The sequence below is a fragment of the Eubalaena glacialis genome, chromosome 3, assembly GCF_028564815.1.
Source record: "Eubalaena glacialis isolate mEubGla1 chromosome 3, mEubGla1.1.hap2.+ XY, whole genome shotgun sequence".
Classification (NCBI taxonomy): Eukaryota; Metazoa; Chordata; class Mammalia; order Artiodactyla; family Balaenidae; genus Eubalaena; species Eubalaena glacialis.
Window position 1 is genome coordinate 77,605,965 of NC_083718.1, and position 19,038 is coordinate 77,625,002.

At 54.8% G+C, this 19,038-nt stretch overlaps 1 protein-coding gene across 1 annotated transcript; it reads left to right on the forward strand.

Moving 5' to 3' along the window:
- Positions 1-9,157: 9,157 nt before the first annotated feature.
- VSIG8 (V-set and immunoglobulin domain containing 8) lies at positions 9,158-17,062 on the forward strand. The gene is made up of 7 exons (XM_061185848.1): positions 9,158-9,206; positions 13,203-13,378; positions 13,932-14,133; positions 14,258-14,479; positions 15,224-15,343; positions 15,679-15,856; positions 16,780-17,062. Exons 1-7 carry the CDS (start codon positions 9,158-9,160, stop codon positions 17,060-17,062), a joined length of 1,230 nt encoding a protein of 409 aa, XP_061041831.1.
- The last annotated feature ends 1,976 nt before the right edge of the window (positions 17,063-19,038 follow it).

Consider the following 19,038-nt stretch of genomic DNA (forward strand, 5'->3'; position numbering starts at 1 on the left):
TCTCAACCACTGTGCCACCAGGGGAGCCCTCAGATCAGTCTTATCTCTGTCTCCGTTCCACGGCCAGCTCAGAGGCACTTCAGGGCAAGGAGCTAGAGATGCTCTCTCAGGGTGGGGCTGGGGCAAGGGCTGGGCTGGGCGGTGCTGGGGAAGCAGGTGTCAGAGCTCTTACCAGTTGCATGCCTGTGACTCAGATCATGAATGTGGAGAGGGTGATGTTTGAACCTGTGGCTCACACTCCTGTCTCAGCCCTCTCATGCCAGAGCCCTTTAAATGCCAGGCAGTGTCACGACATAGGCTCCATCCTCCATCGGGGCATGACCAGGGCCCAGCGTCTCACCCTGCCAGCCTGGTCCCCTCACCCAAACACAGCCCCCCACCCCACTCAGGTGGCCGGCTCTCCTTAGTCGACCTCTCTCCAACAAGTGAGGCTCCGCAAAGCTTTATCCCCAAAGATAAAGATCTGTGTTAGCTTGCCTCGCTTTTCCCCCAAATATTCTTCATTCATTCATTCACTCATCCAAGTACCTCTGAGTGCCTACCATGTGCTAGGTACATGCTAGTGAAGTCAGTTCTCAGTGAATCAGCAGACCTGTTTCCATCTCCACAGTAGCTTCTCATCTGTGTCAGTCAGTCTGCTCTAGCTTCCCACTGCCCCCGTGCTGCTTCCCACAAAATTTCTTGTAGCTTTAGAAGAGTCTCACCCTATTTGGAAGGACCTGGACGATCAGGCTCCCATTTTGGGCTGTGTGCTAGCTTTCAGGGATGGAGCCATTTCCCCCATTTTTGTATGCCTTTGAAGGGAAAGGGCCTCCATCCGGCTCCCATCACTATGGCAGACTCCTTCTCCCTCGGTTCCATTTCTCAAATCCAGAGCCAAGTCTTGTCTCCTTCGGTGGGTCCTGCACTAAGAGGAGGCAGAGGATAGCTGCTGGGTGCGTCCCCAATGTTTACAATGCCAGGTTACAAGGACCTCTGGCAAGAATCCTCTTTTCACAGGGCCCAGGGAGAGTGGGCAAGCTGCTTCCTGTGCTTCCTCTGCCTCAGGACAACTGCAGCTTCCCCAGGCACCTTCCTCACCTTCCCCACCAGAGAAGACTGCGGCCCCCTTTTCCCCCAGACCAGGGGGGCAGCCCCACCAGCTGCTAGGGGAAGAGGCTTTCTCACCTTCCCTGCTCCATACCCCTAAGTGCATACCTCCTACCTAAAGAGGTTAATCCCTTCCTCCCTAGGGGTCTTGGGAAGATGTGGTACCCAGCCTGGGATGGGAGAGAAGACATGGCAATGCCACTGAGGCAGCTGGCATACTTGCTCAGGTTCTCTCTAAGCATTCCTATTGCATGATTAAGAATACCTGCAGGGACCGAGGAGTGAGACTTTACTTGTTTCAGGGGACCCTCTTCCCAGGAAAGCCAGAAAGGACCTCAGGTGCCTGGAGTTTGCCCAGCTCCCTACTGATGTCATCCATCTCAGGGCTGAGAGGAACAAACTCCCTTGGAGTACAGGCCAAGAAGTGGACCTCCCCCCAACTGCCCCCACCTGCCCTGCTCGGGAACAACCAGCCTCAGACTTGTTGCTAGAGGTTGGACTTTTGGGTGGGCAGTGTTTTCTCCTAGGGATGGCTTCAACTTTCCCTCCTAGGGCTCAAGGGTAGAAATAAACTCTGTGCACCCCTCCAAGCTGCTGAATCATCTTCAGGGTATCTAGGAAGCTGTGAGATTCCAAGCTGTAGAGCAGCGCTGGGGAAATCTGGAGATGAGTAAGAAGTGCTGTTTGGTGGATTGTCTTTGTTGATGTAAAGATATTAGAAGCTTGCAAAAAAAAAAAAAAAAAAAAAAGTGCCCAAGCTACTAACTTTGTGGTATGTGTACCTGATTGACTTCCCAGCTTCCTTCTCAGTTCCTTGGGTCTACCGGTCTTTTCAGCATCAGACTGGGCTGGTGCTGCCTGGAATATCCAGTGGCTGGGTGCCACCTTGGAGCACTGAGTCAGGTCTGCAGGCAGCTGCCTCCTGGGAACGTATGCCCCAGCTCCTGGCTGGGCTCCATGCTCTCCCTGCCCATGTGTGCGTGTTGCCTGAGTCATGCTGCACTGGGGCTTGGAGGCGGTCTCAGAACATTTGCACCTGCTGCAGGAGCAGCACCAGTTGGGCGTGACTCAGCAGCCCACCCTGGTGGCCCGGCCAGGCTGTCCCTGACTCAGTGGAGTCCTGGGATGTCCTCCAATACCCCTGAAAGCCTCAGCATCCCTGTCAATGACTCGGGCCCCCCGCTGGGCATTAACTGGTTTCAGTAAAATCACTCTGATTAAGCTCGAATGAAAGGGGCTCAGGAGATTTCAAAGCCAATCAGGGCTTTTGGGGTGAGGGAGTGGCAGCTGTTGAGGTGACAGTGGAGGGGAGACACTTTAGTCTCAGACAAGAAGTCTGGGTGTTGAGGCCATGGAGCGCCTCACTCTGTTTTCTCACTCATCCGACCCCACTGCTGCTTCTGGGGAGCTTGGGGCCTCGGAGAGGACTGTTGGGGAGGGGATGGGCCACTCCAGACCAGAGGTCTCTCCCCAATTCTAGGCTGCCGCCAAGGTGACCTGCCCCCCTTTCCCTCCCCCTCCCACACTCTGAGAGATATCCTGGCAAATCACACCAAGGTTACCTGGAAGAAGCTCATGTCCAACATCACAGAAATCTAGAGTCCCAGAAAGGGCTAAGTTATTTTTGATTTGATTGGCTTTAAATAGCTTAGACTTTCCCTCTGCCTTAGCTCCCAAAGCTCCCAGCCTCCCAGCTCTGCGTTTCTTCCTGCATTTTCCATGTCCTCTTGGGAGCGGGGTAGTCATCACCTCCCTGCCCTTTGATGACTTTGAGGCTGGGACAGGAATAGGGTTGAGATTTTGGGTGACTTTCTCAGGAGACTCCTGGAAAGAGGAGTCAAGGGGGTGGGTGGGAGTGGGGAGTCAGAGAAACTGCCCAGAGCTCATGCACATTTTTGCATGGCTCCTGGGGAAAGACTGTTTGTCCCCAGGCTAGTGGGGGTGAGCACCAAATTTTAGAATGTCGAGGCTGGAAAGGACCTCCAAGACTCTCTGGTCCTTGAATCTCCTTTGTAAACAAATCCAATGGTTGGACAGTCTGAGTTTGCACACCCTAAGTGATGGGGTGCTCATTACCTCATAAGGCCAAACCCAAATTGTCTCAGATCAGCCCTGATGCTCAGACATTTCTTAATGTTGAGTCAATACGTGTCTTCCTGAGCATCCGCTGTGGGGCCCTAGTTCTGCCCTTTGGGATCACATAAGTTTTCTTCATGACACTTGTTCAGGTATCTCCTACCCCAGCTGCTGTGTGGCCCGACCCCATGTGGGGAAGTGTCCGAAGTTCTGGAACATGATGCTCTTCTGAGCATTTGGTGGGGGGAGAGAGGGGTGTGCTGGAGGGAGGAAGTGGGAGAAATTGAGGAACCTTCCACTTTATCCCTTGGACTGGGCATGTTGCTCTCCTGTGACAGTTAACACTCCCACTGTCTCAGGCAGCCTTGGCTAAGCTGTGTTGCCTCTGAGCCCCGCCCCCTCTGGTACCACCTTCCCCTCTCCCAGTGTCCAGGAAACAAGAAACAAACTGGAAGAGCAGAGTGAGGGCTGGTTGGAAGGACTTAGTGGGGAAGGCTTTGAAGCAGACACACACCCAGCTTTGCTCTGCTACCTGCCAGCTCCACACACCTTCCCTGGCAACTTCCAAGAAGGCCAGGCAGGCCTGGGGCTGCCCCAGGGGCCAAGGGGGACCACAGCTCCCTTCTGTGGATATGTGTTGGGGGATCCAGATGGCAGAATCCAAGGCAAATTTTATTTCTATAAATTCAAAGGTCAAAGTCCCATTGGACACGTGGATTAATCCATCACAAGGTCCTTCTCTCCACACCCAAACACACACGGTTCAGGATGATCAATCTTAGTTGCCTAGGCTATCCTGAGGGTCTGGCTCTGACCCCATTGAGCACTCAGGAGGTCCTAGAGGTTCAGTTCTCAAGGATCTTCCCTCCTCAGTCCAAAAATACCCATCAGCTATCTATCCTGACTTCACTCTCTTCTCTGCCATGTCTGGCAGGGCCCTGGTTTATTTTTCAAGGACTGAGATACTCTTCCGGCCACCTCTCTCCACTCTCAATCCTCCTCGACACATCCTTAGTTATCCTTCAGATCGCCATTTAAAGGTCATTTCCACCAGGCCAGGGGGTCTTGCCAGATATCACCATAGCTCAGCAGCCTGTGATGAGGGGTTGGTGCCCCTTCCCTTGTCTGTCTCCCCCTCCAGACTGGGCGCTCTAGAAGATAGAGTTTTGTTAATCACTGCTTCCCCAGGGCCTAGCACAAGGCCCCGCTGGTTTGTTGAATGAATGAAGGATATGGTTGATCTCAGCCAGGTGCAATATCTTTTATCTTCAGGGTCTCTTAATTCTTCTTCAGGTTTGTCATCAGGGATTCACATACTCTTTAAAAGCAAATTCTTCTTTCCTCCACTGTTCCCTTGATAACAGTTCAGTTTATAGCATTTAATCAGCCGCCCTTTGCTAAGATGCTTTGCTGATAAAGTAGGTTAGGCCACTCCTTTTAGGGATGGGGACCATTTCAGGGCTGTTTGCTCCTATGAGTCTGGGTCAGCTCCAGGATATCATCACCCGCTGGGAGAGAGCTGGGCATATCCAGGCTCCCTCCTAGGATCCCCCTTCTTCTGAAGTGGACCAGCAGGGATCACTGAGGCTTGGGAAGCCTGAGCCAAGACCCAGGGAATCCCTGTGTCTCACGTGTCAGAAGCTCTTGTCCACTAGCCTTGATCTGGGCCTCAGTCCTTAAACCCCAATCCCATTCCTGAAACTGAACCCCACACGTGGATCTTGTCTTTCTCTCTACAACTAACTGTAACCCTTCCTCGTCTCAACGTAATTGCTCCCATCACACCACCTGTACCACCTCTAAGCTCCACCACTCTTGTCGTCCAAGCCAGGGCCTCACCTGGGGGTCCTCCAACCCCAAACCTTCACTGAGAGCTGGTGGAAGGGCAGCAGCTGCTGGGGCTCCCTGACTTCTCTGTGACTGTGTGTGCCCTGTGCCTCTGTCCGTCCTCTCTAAGCATGGCATTGTCTATCCCATGGCCCTCCTGCTCCCAGACCATTTCCTCTGAGGTTTTCTCTACATGGCCACTCCAAGGGCTGCTTCTCACTCCATGGATGTTGCAGGGGTGAGTCTGGGTCTACAGGGGGACTTGGGAGAGGGGCTCAGGAGCCTGTTGACTGTGTGTGTGAGGGCTTAGAAAGGGTCAAGCTGCAGACCCGCGGCCCTGGAGGGGAAATGGGGAGCTTGAACCTGAGCCTGGGAGGCCTGGGGAGAGGGGTTGGGGGTAGGTCCAGGCAGGTGAGGGGAGAGCCTACAGGCGTTGTGCAGAGTTGCTGTGAAGGGCACTTTGGAGGAAGAGTAGATGGGCCACATCCTTGGCCTGTCCCTCCCCACGATGTTCTGGGGTTGGGCTGTACCTCCTCTCAGAAGCAATCTCTGGGCTTCTCTGGGTCCTTGTCTCACCTCTTCCCTCTGCTTCTGTACCTCTGTTCACTCCTTTCCAAGCTTCTGTCTTTGTGTTTCTCCTTCTGCCTTAGAACAGGAACAAATACAACCCAATCTGGGGGTGGGGTATGCAGAAAAGAGAGGCCATTCTGCCCCCGGGGAGCTATGGATTACTCAGGGAAAAGCAAGGGGCCCTTCTGGAAATTGGTGTGCTGGGACCCTGACTGTAGCCTGGGCCCTCTGCCTCCTGTCTCTCTCTCAGTCTCTGGTTGAGCCATTTGGATGGCACATGTGTTTCTCTGCTCCTTTTCTAACCACTGCCTCTCCCAATCTCTTTCTCCCTGGGGGCACAGAGGGAATCGCAGTAGTCTCCGAGATCTGTCCAGACCTTTATGGGACCTGAAAAGGAAGTGGATGGGGCAATGGGATGTTTGGGGCTGAGACTGGTGGGGAAGAAGAGAGGGAGGAGTTGGGGGAGGTGGCCTCCCAGGAATGGGCCCTCTTCCTCCGCTGAGGATGAAGCCCACAGAGAAATGTGAGCTGCAGGCTGGTCCCAGGGGAGGGGCCATGGGCTGGACTTGTGCTATGAAAACTGAGCTGATGCCCCAGTGCCCTCACTCCAACACTGCCCCCTCAAAACCCTTGCAGGGCTCAGGGCACAGGGCAGGAATGCTGACAGTTTCTTTAATGGGCCCCAGATTGCAAGGAGGTGGCAATTAGACCTAGGTGGGTCAAAGGAGAGCAACAATGTGCCCTGCCTTTTGAGGCTTTGAGGGGCCCCTGTATGGAGCTCTCAAAAGTGGCTGTTCTTCCGAGAGCATCTAGGCCCTCAGTCTTCCCCAACTCCCGTCTCCTAGACTCCAAAACCAGAACTCCCCTCCTCCCTAGTAAAACTGCCTCTGATGGACCCCATCTTCCAGTTCAATTTGGTGTCAGAGCCCCACTCATTGCTGTACGTTCCTGCATCCCCTCCCCAAATGCCCTTCTGGGAGCTTGACCAGGTGGTGAGCTTAGGTCGTGGAGCAGAATTTCAGAGGTTACATTTGTTGTGGAATTCAGTTGCTTTATACCCCTGAGATGGGCTCATGTGTATCTGGAACTCTTGCCAAAATCTTGGGACCCCAATCAACATGTGCCATTGGTACTCTCCCAGAGCAAAGGGATGAAAATTCTAACCAAACTTAGATTTAGTGAATGGAGGCTAAGGTCTTTCTGTATCATAAATAAAACCTAATTTTTGATCCCCATGAATCCTCTGTCCATATAACTTTAACCCAAGTTCTAACCCTAACCACAGCCTATTCTAACTCAAATCCCAAACTGAAGTCTAACACAGTTATAAATCCAATCCTAAATCAATCTCCGCAGCCTTCAGTTTAGCTCTAACTGTATTCCCAGGCAAAGCTCTAAATGAAGCTAAAACACTATTCCTTATTGTAACATGAATCCCAGCCATAAACCCTAGCCTCAGTTCTAGCTGTTGTTCTAGGCTTAATCTCAGTGTTAACTCTCATCCCAACTTCAAATCTGACCTCAACCTCATTCATCATTCCACCTAACTAACCCCAACCTTAATCCCAGCTCCAGCCTTCACTCCAACTCTAACATCAGCTAAAATCCAGAACCCAGTTAAACTCCAGCCTTATACTTCAGTCTAATGGAACCACGAACTTACTCCTCTCTTTTCAGACTCCCTCTTCCTGGTCCCACCTGTTCACCCCTCCACCCATCACTGACTTTCCCCATGGGTGGGTCTGGTAACCCATAGGGTCACCATGCCCTTTTCTTGGTCCACTCTGGATTGAGAGTCGGGACGCCTGCATACCCCCCACGCAGGCCCCAGCAGCATCATCTGTGCTGAATCCTCACGTTTCTCCAGGCTTCTGTTTCCCCATCTGTGAAGTGGGGATAATGATCCCTGCTCTCCAGAGTGCGCAGGACAACCCCATAATCCTCAAAATAAATAAGGAAATAAGGCTATTCATTGTGTACATTTTGTGGGTCCCAGAGCGCCCTGTTATCGTTGGGAGTGCAGCTGGGGGGCTGCAATGCAGAGATGCACGGAGTCCTTGTGCTTCCTTATTGTTCTGTCTTATTTTTTCCCAGGGGGTGGGCCCTGGCAGCATCCTGAGCCCCATAACTCTCTCCAAAACTCTTCGCCCCCACCCTTCTTGCGCATCTGTCAGCGACGGGGGCAGGCCCTTGATTCCTTTGAGAGGGCTAAGCTGTTGAACAAGGCAACTCATGACCAGACCCTTACTATTGTTGATGGGGCAGTCCTGGAATCCAGGGGAGACTCAAGGCCTGTTCTGGGACCCCCTGGACCAATAAGCAAGGGCTGGCCCTCCATCTTCTCCCTCTGCCCAGCAGGACATCCCCACCCCAGCTCCAACCTGCCCAGAACTGTGATGGCTTAGTCACCTGATGCCTGTCCAGGTTATGAGGTCCTTGGTTTCCCTTCCTGTGCATAGAAGCCAGGGCACCAAGCGATCCCTAAAAGAGGGGCACGTAGAGGGGCTTGGCGCTCTTCAACAAAGATGCACGGACACATCCTGGTGAGGGGGTATACAGGCACTCAGGCACACCCTTTCCTGGCCCTCCTGGCGCTATTCTCCCTAGCAGCCCCTCAACCACCTGCCCACTCACCTCGCCCACTCCACGCACCCTGGTCCCTCTCCTCTCAGGCCTCACTGAACTGGTTGTAGATCTGTGTGGGAGGTGGGGGTCTGGATCCCCTGTAACACCCCCAGCTCCCAGGGATCCCCTGCACCTGAGGGTGACCTCACGTCAGGTATGGGTGGGGGGTACAGCTCCAGAGGGGGCAGCCAGGGGAAGACCCTGTTCCCCTACACACCCCTTCCCTCCTTCTTTCAGCTCAGGAGGCCTGGCTCCCTTTGAAGTCCTGGGGCCCTTTCATCTGCCAGGACCTCCCCTCCAGCCCCAGTGACCCCTTCCCTGGTGCCCTTTCCCACAGACTTTGACCTGGGTGGGAGGGCGTCTGGAGGGTCAGGGATAGGAGGAGGGGACCGCAATTTGGAATGCTGGAGCCTGCGCTGGGCGGGCTTGTCAGACACCAGTGCCCTGGGGTCAGTGTGAGCCCTTCAAGGCCTGACCACCCTTCCATCCCCAGCCTGGCTTCTCCTTCTTCTTCTCCCTTTCCCCTGGGGAAGGAGGCAGTAAATGTGTGGTGAGGGGAGCTCCGTGGACACTGTAAAATTGGGCAACTGTCGTCACCCCGAGGCTGGGGCCGGGAGGAAGTGGAAGTTTAACAGGTGTCTAATTACATGTCCCGTTGGCCGTCCTGCACCACTCTCAGCATAGGGAAGAGCTTGGGGAAGGGCTGGGTAATTCCCGGGTAAGCCACTCTGTCACCCTGCTAATTAGGGCTCCTGGGACTCCTCCCCAAGGTGGGGACCAGGACCCCTCCCTCTCATAGTAATAACTCTGGCTGCTCCCCAGCCGGGCCCTCACTGCACCTTCCTGCCACTCCGGGCAGCGTCTGGGCCCTCAGCTCCCCCTCCATCTACTGGTCCCTACGTACCCAACACCGCCGGCCCCATAGCCCCTGGGCCCCAGCCCAGGCGGAGGAAACACCGAGCCTAGAGACATGAGAGTCCGAGGAGCATTCCGCCTTCTGCTAGTGTGCCTGAGCCCAGGTATGGGGCTGGGGAGGGGCAGGGGTGCCTGCACGACGCCGGATGGGCAGGAAAAGGGCAGCGAGGGGCTCACAGAGGAACCTGGAAGGTGGGCTGAGATGCCCTGGCAGGATGCCGCTCACCCTCGCCCTGCTGCTACCGGGGTTTGGATGTTGCCAAGGGGGACTCTCCCCAGGAGAACCCTGCACCTGAAGGTTTGGGGCATGTGTTCTTGGATGGTTCTTCATCGTGTCTGTGAACGTGTGGGGCTCATACATGTATGCACATGTTGTGCATGGGAGCATAGGGCTCGCCCTGAGTTACTGGGGGATCTGGGGGTGGGGTAGGAGGGGCAGGTGAGCAGCAAAGCTGGTTGGGGGCTGAGGAAGAGCCTGGGAAAGATCCCCTTTCCATTGGTCTCTGTGCTTCCAGCAGGAGGGCCTCTCCCCCAACCCTGCTTGCCTCGAGAGGGCAGAGCCTCAGGCTGGTGGAGTGTGAGTGGGCCAGGGAGAGCCGGGGCCTGAGACCTCTGCTCAGGTCCCCTGTGCTGTGAGTGTTCCAGGGTAGCACCCACCCCGTCTAGGATAAGCCTGGGAGGGTGGGGAGGGTAACTCCCAGAGCCCGCTCCCTGGGGCAGTCTGCAGGGCAGGGCTCAGGATTGGACATCACGGCTGCCTGCCTGGGATGGGGCAAGTCCCAGCAAGGGCCCATCTGTGTGGGCATTGCTGGAAATGGCTCTGAGACCCTCCTGGGGGTCTGGGTTCAGGCTAAGGGGGCCTGGGGGAGGAGCTCAGGAAGGGGGGGGTGCATTTTCAGCCTTGGTGTGAGAGTGTGACTATGTGTGAATGACTGCATTTCTAGCAGGATGCCTGCAACACCCTCTCTGTCTGGCAAGAGCTGGCCGGGCAGAGCTCACTCAGGGGCTGTGCTGTGGGACATCTCTGTGTATAGTGTCTTAATGTCATAATGCACCAATACCCTCTGTGGGAGCCACCTTTTCTCCCCTCCCTTTTCTTGCCCTCCCTTCTCTTCCCCTCCCTCATCTGCAGAGGGAGGGTTAGGAGCTCTGGAAGAAGCTGAAAAATTCACAAAGGACTTACAAGCTTAGAGTAGACATGACTATTGAGGTGTCTGCCCTCTTCCCTGGAGAGCCTGTTGTGATTTCCTTCCCTCCCTCCAAGTCTCTGCGCCCACCTCTCTCTCCCACTCTGGTCTTCTTCCCTCCCTCCAGCCTCTCTCTTCTCTCACATTCGCTGGAAGTACTTCCTCAGTGCCACAGCAAGAGGAATGAAGGTGAGACACCAGGGACGACTTCCCCAGGAGAGCGAGGGGTGCAGAAAAGCTGGAACCCTTGGCAGGAGGTTGAGAAAGCTTTTAGGGAGACGGAAAGGCTAGGGTGAGGCTCCCTGGCCTGGGACAAGGGCAGACACTCTGCCTAGTGCAGGGTGGAGGCACTCTCTTCCAGCTTGTCCTTCCTTCTCAAGCCCCCTTCCCGGAATGCTTACCCTCCTGTCCGGCTGGCTCCCAGGGCATGGAGACCATTCTCTTGTTGTGGGTTGCTTTCGGCAGTCCTTCCCCAGGGTGGGGCCTCTGCTCTCTGCTGAGTTCTGGCTCATTCCTGGTTTGCCTTGTGACAGCCCAGGACCTGGCAGATGGCATCAGGATCCTTATCTCAGGAGTGGGCTGGTGTTAGCTTGGCCTGGCGCTTTAGGAGGCATCACCAGGTCCCGTTAGAGCCCCAGCAGCTAACCTGCCTGCTCTGGGTTACCCTGGAGCCTAAGGGGTTAGGACATGGCTGACGGCCCAGCCAGGATTCCGAGGGGCAGGTTCAGTGATGCCTGAGTTGTTAGGGGTGTTGAAAGGGTGCCTGCTGGCTCTCTAGAACCGGACTAAGCTTCTGCAGGTATGTTTGGTCTTGCATGAATACACATGCGGGGCTCTAAGTGTGCACAGCGGGTGTGTCTTCTGGATTAATACGCACTTGTGTTTGTGTGTAGATGTGTGTCTGTATGGATCCGACAGTGTGTGTGTGTGAGAAGGTGGGACTGCCTAGGTAGGTATCTGCATTTTGAAGGCTTATAAGAGTGTGTCTATGTGTTGATCTCTTTGGCTGTGACAGTGTGCAGTTGTGTGTGTGAGATGCTCTCTAAGTGTGAAGGTGGTCCCAGGAGAGAGCCAGAGAAGGGCAGAGCAGGATGAGTTGCTGAGACCAAGGGCTAGGGCTCCAAAGGACGTGCTGACTCTCACAGGAGGAGACTGAGTCAGGCTGGGTGAGGGGCCGGCAGAGGGAGGATTGCAGGAGGCTGGGAGGTGGCATGCTGCCAGCCCAGCCAGGGTTGGGGCCCTGGGCACACCTCCACCTTCATATTCCTCTCTAGGTCCAACCGGTTGGGGCTAGCACTTGCCTGGGGCTTCAGGGTAGGGAGGGAGAGATCAGTTCTGAGCTTCCAGATCCTGGCTCCTCATCCCAGGCTGACTCAGTGGGGCTGAGGCTGGCAGTAGTGGGAGAGGCCCCAACTGGAGCGAGCACATGGAGGTGGCCACACGGTCACACAAGGGGAAGGACGCAAAGCGCACAATGCCACACGCCTTCACACGAGGCTCACCTGTCCTACAGATGCGTGTGGCCATGGTCCCCGCACCATCGTTCACTGTCACACACAGACCCAGCTAGGCTCGCGGTCACAGTCACGCGCAGGCACGCACTATCACTCAGAGCACTTACACAACCAGGCATTCACTGTCACACGGGCACACAGCCGCAGACACGCACTGTCATACACAGACACACAGAGACATACGCATTCTTCTGCTCCTTGGGCTGGAAAGGGACTCCAGGGGCCATGGTGTCCATCCTCCTGCCTCTAGACACGACCACCTCACTTGGTCCAGTCAGAGGTGGCTTTTTTTTTAAAATAAATTTATTTATTTATTTTTGGCTGTGTTGGGTCTTTGTTGCTGCTTGTGGGCTTTCTCTAGTTGTGGTGAGCAGGGGCTACTCTTCGTTGTGGTGTGCGGGCTTCTCATTGCAGTGGCCTCTCCTGCTGCAGAGCACGAGCTCTAGGCATGCGGGCTTCAGTAGTTGTGGCACACGGGCTCAGTAGTTGTGGCTCACGAGCTCCAGAATGCAAGCTCAGCAGTTGTGGCGCACGGGCTTAGTTGCTCCGCGGCATGTGGGATCCTCCCAGACCAGGGCTCGAACCCGTGTCCCCTGCATTGGCAGGCGGACTCCCAACCACTGCGCCACCAGGGAAGCCCCAGAGGTGGCTTTTAACCAACGAGTCTCTTCCATCAGAGCATTTAACAACTCTATGTGCTCCATGTGCCTGTACACACACACACACACACACACACACACACACACACATGCACACACATGCGCTGTCATGTAAATATATAAGCAGACACTCTACCTGGTCATGTGCATGAATCTCCCTACAGTACACATAAGCGGCCACAAACACTCGTAAACATACAATGTACATATGTGTATACACCCATACATGGATACGCAATCATGCAAACATACAAGCATTCTTTTTTTTTTTTAAGATTCTTTTGATGTGGACTGTTTTTAAAGTCTTTATTGAATTTGTTACAATATCACTCTGTTTTATGTTTTGGTTCCTTGGCCGCGAGGCATGTGGGATCTCAGCTCCCCGACCAGGGATCAAACCCGCACTCCATGCATTGAAAGGCGAAGTCTTAACCACTGGACCACCAGGGAAGTCCCCCATACAAGCATTCTTAACAGCTATATATATATATACAAACTGTATAGATGCAACCCTACACAATCATAGAATACAGACATGCTTACACAAGTCTGCATAGACATGCGTCTATCAATTCACGCACACACCTATGCACACGCTCAGAGCAGCCCCTCCTCCTTGTGGAACCCCCACTGAGCCCTGGGTTGCCACTGACAGGAATGGTGGAGGGAGGGGGGCTGAAGCTGACCACCCAAGCCCTGGTCCTGCTCCCCTTACCCCGTCTGCCCTGCCTGTGTCCTAGCACTGCTGTCCGCTGTGCAGATCAATGGGGATGACAAGGAAACCCTGCAGGTGGCAGAAGGTGACAGTGTGAAACTGGGCTGCCCCTACACCCTGGACCCTGAGGACTATGGTCCTAATGGGCTGGGCATCGAGTGGATGCAGGTCAACGCAGAACCCTCACGTCAGGAGAATGTGGTAGGTGCTGGGCACAGGATTCCCCTTACTCTACACTTCATGGTATCTACCTGTTGGGCAGCCAGCACCCTGAGGGGAAAAGCAGGGCAGATAAGAAAACCAAGGCCTTGAACTTCCCCCAAGACTTCTCAGAGAATGAGGGAACAGGGAGGAGCTCTGCAATCACCAATCAAGTCAGCCAGTCAGTCAGCTTCCTCCCACCCCACTCCAAAGGGAAGACGAGGCACTGTCCTGGCCCAGACAATATACTTCCAGCTCTGATCGTCTTTGATTTTGAGTACCAGCCAGCTTCTCTGTGTGCCAGCAGCTTTATACACCTCATCCCATTTAATCCTCACATGCCGCTGGAAGGTAGACGTTAGGCAGATAGTGCTTGATCTCATCTGATCTCACACATTCTGTTAAAAGTCAGTGGATCAGGCATCATGGTTCCCATTTTTCAGCTGAGAAAGCTGAGTCTCAGAAAAGTTCAGTGAATTGCCCAAGACAGCCAATCCACAAGGCCTTCCTTGGCTCTGCCTGTCTCACCATCTCTGTTTTCTTCTCTTCACAGTTCCTTAGTTACCAGAACAAGAGGGTCAACCATGGCGGCCTCCCCAGTCTGCAGCAGAGGGTCAGCTTTACAGCCCCAGATCCCAGCCAGTACGATGCCTCCATCAACCTCTCGAACCTGAAGGTATCCGACACAGCTACCTATGAGTGCCGGGTGAAGAAGACCACCGTGGCCACCCGGACGGTCATCATCACTGTCCAAGGTATGACCAGACTCCTCTGAGCTCCTCTTCCCCAGACTTCAGAGCCAAGGGCGGCTTGGCCACCCTGAGCCTGGCTCTGCCTCTTGGCTGGACCCTGGCTCACAACTGCCCCCCTTCCCTGCAGCACGGCCTGTGGTGCCCAAGTGCTGGTCTGAGGGCCGCATGTCATTCGGCAACAATGTGATACTGAAGTGCTCTGTCAGTGGGGGCAGCCTGCCTCTCACCTACAAGTGGAACAAGATCAGTGGGCACACCAGCCCCTACCGTGCCAGCTCTTACCAGTCCCAGGGCAGCTTCCATTCTGTGGCCTCCTATGACGAGTCCTTCTACAGCTCCACAAGTCAAGGTGAGGGGACCCGGGGAGAGGGGAAGATTGGGACGCTGGGTCCCGCTGGGGCTTTCCTGGTTCATCAGTGGCACCAAGTCAAACATAAAACCCCTGTGGGAGACCCCTCCTCTGAGCCTGTTCCAGAAGCTGCTATTGAGGGAAGAGGAGGCAAAAGGGGAGAGTCAGTTGAAAGCAGTATGGTTAATTTGGAAAGAGCATGGTCTGGGATAGAGCTGGGCTTGAATCCTGGCTGGACCACGACTGGCTACAAGACTCAGGCAAGTGGCTTAACCTCTCTGTTTCATTCTACAGTATATGAAAAGGGAGTGATAATGTCTATCTTCCAGGGGCGTGTAAGGATTAAATGGATGAGGTGTATAAAGCTTCTGGCACAGGCAGAAGCTGCCTAGTACTCACAATCAAAGACTATCAGAGCTGGAAGAGACCTTAGACTTCCTCTGGTGTAACCCTGCCCTCGCTGTACAAATGAGGAGACCAAGGCTCAGGGAGGGGACATATTCCCCTAAGGTCACCGAGTGAATTCACAGTTTCTCTCCTGTTGCTGGAAAAGGGCCCCTTCCTTGCCTCTCTGTTTCAGCAGGGGGAAGGTGACTCACCTGGAGGGTGGGGTGGACCCGTGTGTGTGCATACACCCTTCCCTCCTTCCATGCCCCACCCTGCAGTGGTCTAGGCTGGGGTGAAGCTCTCAGATACCAGGCCCCTCGGCCTCACCACAGCCCTCTGATGCTCCTTCAATTTCAGACCTGAACGATGGTGAGCTGGTGTTGACGCGCATCTCCTACATGGATGATGGGCTGTATCAGTGCACAGTGGCCAACAATGTAGGCTACAGCGTATGTGTGGTGGAGATGAAGGTCTCAGGTGGGTGCAGGGGCAGTGGCCCTGGAGGCCCCGTGGCTGGGAGGGTTGGACTGGAGGAACTTGTGCTGTATTTTGGAGCCTCAGCTGGCTCTGCCTTCCCACTGCCATCAGCGCATAGCTCTGCCAGGGGCAGCTGGGAAGCCCTGGGAGAAACATGCAAACATGAGGGGTTAACTTGCATCTCCCCATATATTCCTCCCTGTGTGTCCAGGGGCCCTGAGATCCCCTGGGTCCCCCATCCTCTTTCCCAGAGACACCCTGCCCCTGCAACTCCTGGTTAGCCAGCCATCTGCCAGGCTGCAGAAAGCCTGACTAATCTTTATTTCTCTCCCCAGCACGCTGGCGCATAGGAATAATCATTGGTGCAGTGGTGGGCTCTTTACTCCTGCTGGGCTGTCTGACGTTGGGCATCTGGGGGCTCGTCTGGGGCTGCTGCAGGGGGCCCCGCGGTGCCTCCTGCTACAGTGGCAAGGTCCGCAGAAACGCCTGCTGCGACTTGCCTAATGATATCAGGTAAAATCTGATGTATGCTGCTGTGCGGCAGGGGGCTGGCGCCCTGCCCCTTCTCACCCCTGCCTGCCACCGGCTGGCTGGGACCCCCACCCCATCCCTGCCTGCCATCACCATGGAGTGCTGGGACCCCAGCATGTTGACCGGCCACTCGTTGTATGGCTTTTCTCTCTCCGCCTTCCCATGTCCAGTCTTCACTTCTGCTTCCCTGCCCTCCATCTCCCTCCCGTCTTTGCACCTGTCTGTCTGTCTTGTCTAGACTGTAAGCTCCTGCAGGGCAGGGCCTGTACTTATTTTCTCACTTTTCCCCTGTATTGCACCAGTGAGAACTCTTGGACATGCTTACTTAAGAAGAGTTAATTAATATAAATAATAGCGCTAATAACTTATATTAGAAACAAACTAGAAATAAAAATAGAACAAGACTAGCAGTGCTAATGATTGCAAGGCCCTGGGTATGGAGGAAAAGAGGGAGAAGATTAAGAGGCAGGTGAGGAGAAGAGAGAGAGAGAGAGAGAGAGAGAGACAGAGGGCAAGGTCAAGGTTAGTTAAGGAAAGGACAGGGAAAGCAGCTCCTTCTGGATCTCCAAGGTGCCCTCTCTATCCGAGCCGGTGGTCTTGCGAAAAGATCAGAAGGGGAGTGGAGGGCGCCTAGATGGGGCTGCCTGCCTACCGTGGGCTGTCCGGACACGTGTGGATAAGCCTTGTCTGGAGGGTGGGGATGGTGCCCCCGGGAGTGCTGCGGAGTCTCTGGCCCAGGAAGAGGCAGAGAAAAGAGTAGGTCGAGGCTGAGGTTGACAGGCGAGGGGAGGCGGAGGGAGGCGCGGGAGAGGAGAGGTTGCCAAGAGCCCCCGGCTCTGCCCAGGGCGTACCCACGCCGCGCCGCGGAGGAGCCCGCTCACCCGCGCGTCTGTTGTTTTCCACAGAGAGGACGACGTGGCGCCCGGGTGCAAGGCCAAGGGGCGCGGCAGCAGCGTTACCCAGTTCCTGGGGTACCCGATGCAGAAGATCAGGCGCTCCCTGCGCCTCAAGTCCGCGTCTCCTCACTGCGAAGGCCCCGAGGACTTGGCCCTGCCGTCCAGCGCCGCCCCCGCCGCTCTGGACTGCGAAGCGGACCAGTCCCCGGTCTACGCCAAGGTCAAGAGTGCAGAGCCAGCCGACTGCGCCGCCGAGGGGCCGCTGCCGTGCAAGGACAGCCTCCTGGTGTGAGCGCGCGGCGCCGGCCTCCTGCCCAGCCAGGAGGAGGGTGCGGGCTCTCTGCCTGCAGCTGGGGACGCGCTCGGGCCGGCGCCGACCTCGCCTGCCCGGGGCCGCCCGGCGGCAGGGGGCCTGGAAGAGTTTCCCTCGGGAACTGAGTTGGGCGGCTGCGCCTCCTCCCCTAAAGTGGGAGGGGGCGGGGGAGGGAAGAGAGGCCGTCTCGGCCCTCTCCGCATCCCCGGGGCCATGAGGCTCGGGCAGAGGGAGGGAGGAGGAAGTGTCCGAGAGCGCTGGAGGCCGGAGGCCAGGTGTCCCCAGCCAAGGGAGCCCCGGGGGACGGGTGGGTGGGGGTCTGGACTGAATTGTGCGTGTGAGGTCTGAGCTCCGAGGCGGCAGTGTTAGCACAATAAAGAAAATGTAAGACTCGAGACTGAGGTGACTGGTTCCACGGAGGGCTGGGCATGGGGTCAGGGTGGTGGGCCCTGCTCAAGGGTGGGGGGGAGGGGCGTTGCTCCCTGTCGTCCCGCATCATTTCTGCACCATTTCCCCCCTCCCCCTCCTTAGATCGGGAACAGTTAGAGCTGGAAGGGGCTGTCTAATCCTATCCCTTCCCTATGCAGATGGGGAAACTGAGACTCCTCAGGCTTGATTTTAAATCCAGAATCCCACTTCTCTCTTTTATTCCAGAAATCAAAAGAAAGGAAACAAGGTAACGGCAGGGATGACCTCTCTGAATATTCCCTGACCATTCTCAGCATCCTCCTTCCTTCTCCCCTTACCTACCAAATCTTGACTTCCTTATCTCTCCCAGATGTATGCCATCCTTCTCAAAAAACCAGGAAGGGTTCCAGAGTCATACTCTGGGGGTAGAAAGACCAAATTCATCTAACCTAGTCCCTTTTTTAATGGAAGGGGGATTGACACTTATTGGGCACCCTCTGAATGCCAGGTGCTTTCCCATATTTTGTCTAATTTAATCCTTACTTTAATCCTATGAGGTGCAGTATCCATTATATAGATGAAGAAACTGAGGCTCAGAGGATTTAGTTATCTTAACCAAGGCCACAAAGGTAATAACAGGTTTTGATCCGGGCATGTTTGACTCTAGGACATCAGGATTTTTCTCTGACATTTGAATTCCTTCTACTGCATTCCTGACAAAAGATATTTTCTTGACAAAAGATCTCTTCTTGAATACCTGCAGTGGCAACTCACCACCTCCCAAAGCAGTCCATTTGGCCTCTGACGGTCAGAGATGTATCCATATTTCTCCTATTCAACCCAATTTTGGACCCCACGTAGTTTTTATCCCTTGGTCCAAGTTCTACTCTTAGGGAGCCCTAAGCATCACATTTCCAATTCAGCTGCCTCTAGTGGACCAAGTGGTTGTACTCCGTACAGGATGACTGCAACAGGCACACAAATGGACCTATGCCTAGTCTAGGGGTTGAGGGTCTTCTGAAGAGCATAATACTTGAAGGTCACTCTGTTCTACCTGCCTCTGCCCAGCCACCTGCCTGTTGAGAGCCCAGGCACTTCCTTTTCTTTTTGCCTCTTCTTCTCTTGAGGAGAAGCTGGGCTTCCTAATTCTTTCTGCTTCTACCCTGTGGCCATGTGAAGTGTGGGGTATGGATGGACCTCAGAGTCTGTTGGTCTGTTGACAGAGGAAGCCCTGAAACCCTGCTTGGTTGTACATAACTAGGAAACCCTTCTGGTTGGCTTGGGTATTTGCAAAAGGGTGATGGCATCTCTGGTTCTGCCTTGATAGAGCTTGGGAAGAGAAAGTAGAGATGATGGTGGGACAGAGGGAGCCAGGAACAAATGTCTTGGAGTGAGGGTGGGGAGGTGGGGATTACTGAGGATGGATGGGGATACAGCGGGTAAGGGGATTAAGCAGTGAGGGGAACAGAACTGCAGGAACCATCCATCCCCTCATTTATTTGGAAACATTTATGAGCACCTATAGGATGATTTGTTCATAAATAGAG

Coding starts and splice junctions, on each gene's coding strand:
- VSIG8 (XM_061185848.1), top strand. CDS start 9,158: ATGAGAGTCCGAGGAGCATTCCGCCTTCTGCTAGTGTGCCTGAGCCCA. Junction 15,344..15,678: donor GGTGGAGATGAAGGTCTCAG/GTGGGTGCAGGG, acceptor TTCTCTCCCCAG/CACGCTGGCGCATAGGAATA. Junction 15,857..16,779: donor GACTTGCCTAATGATATCAG/GTAAAATCTGAT, acceptor TGTTTTCCACAG/AGAGGACGACGTGGCGCCCG.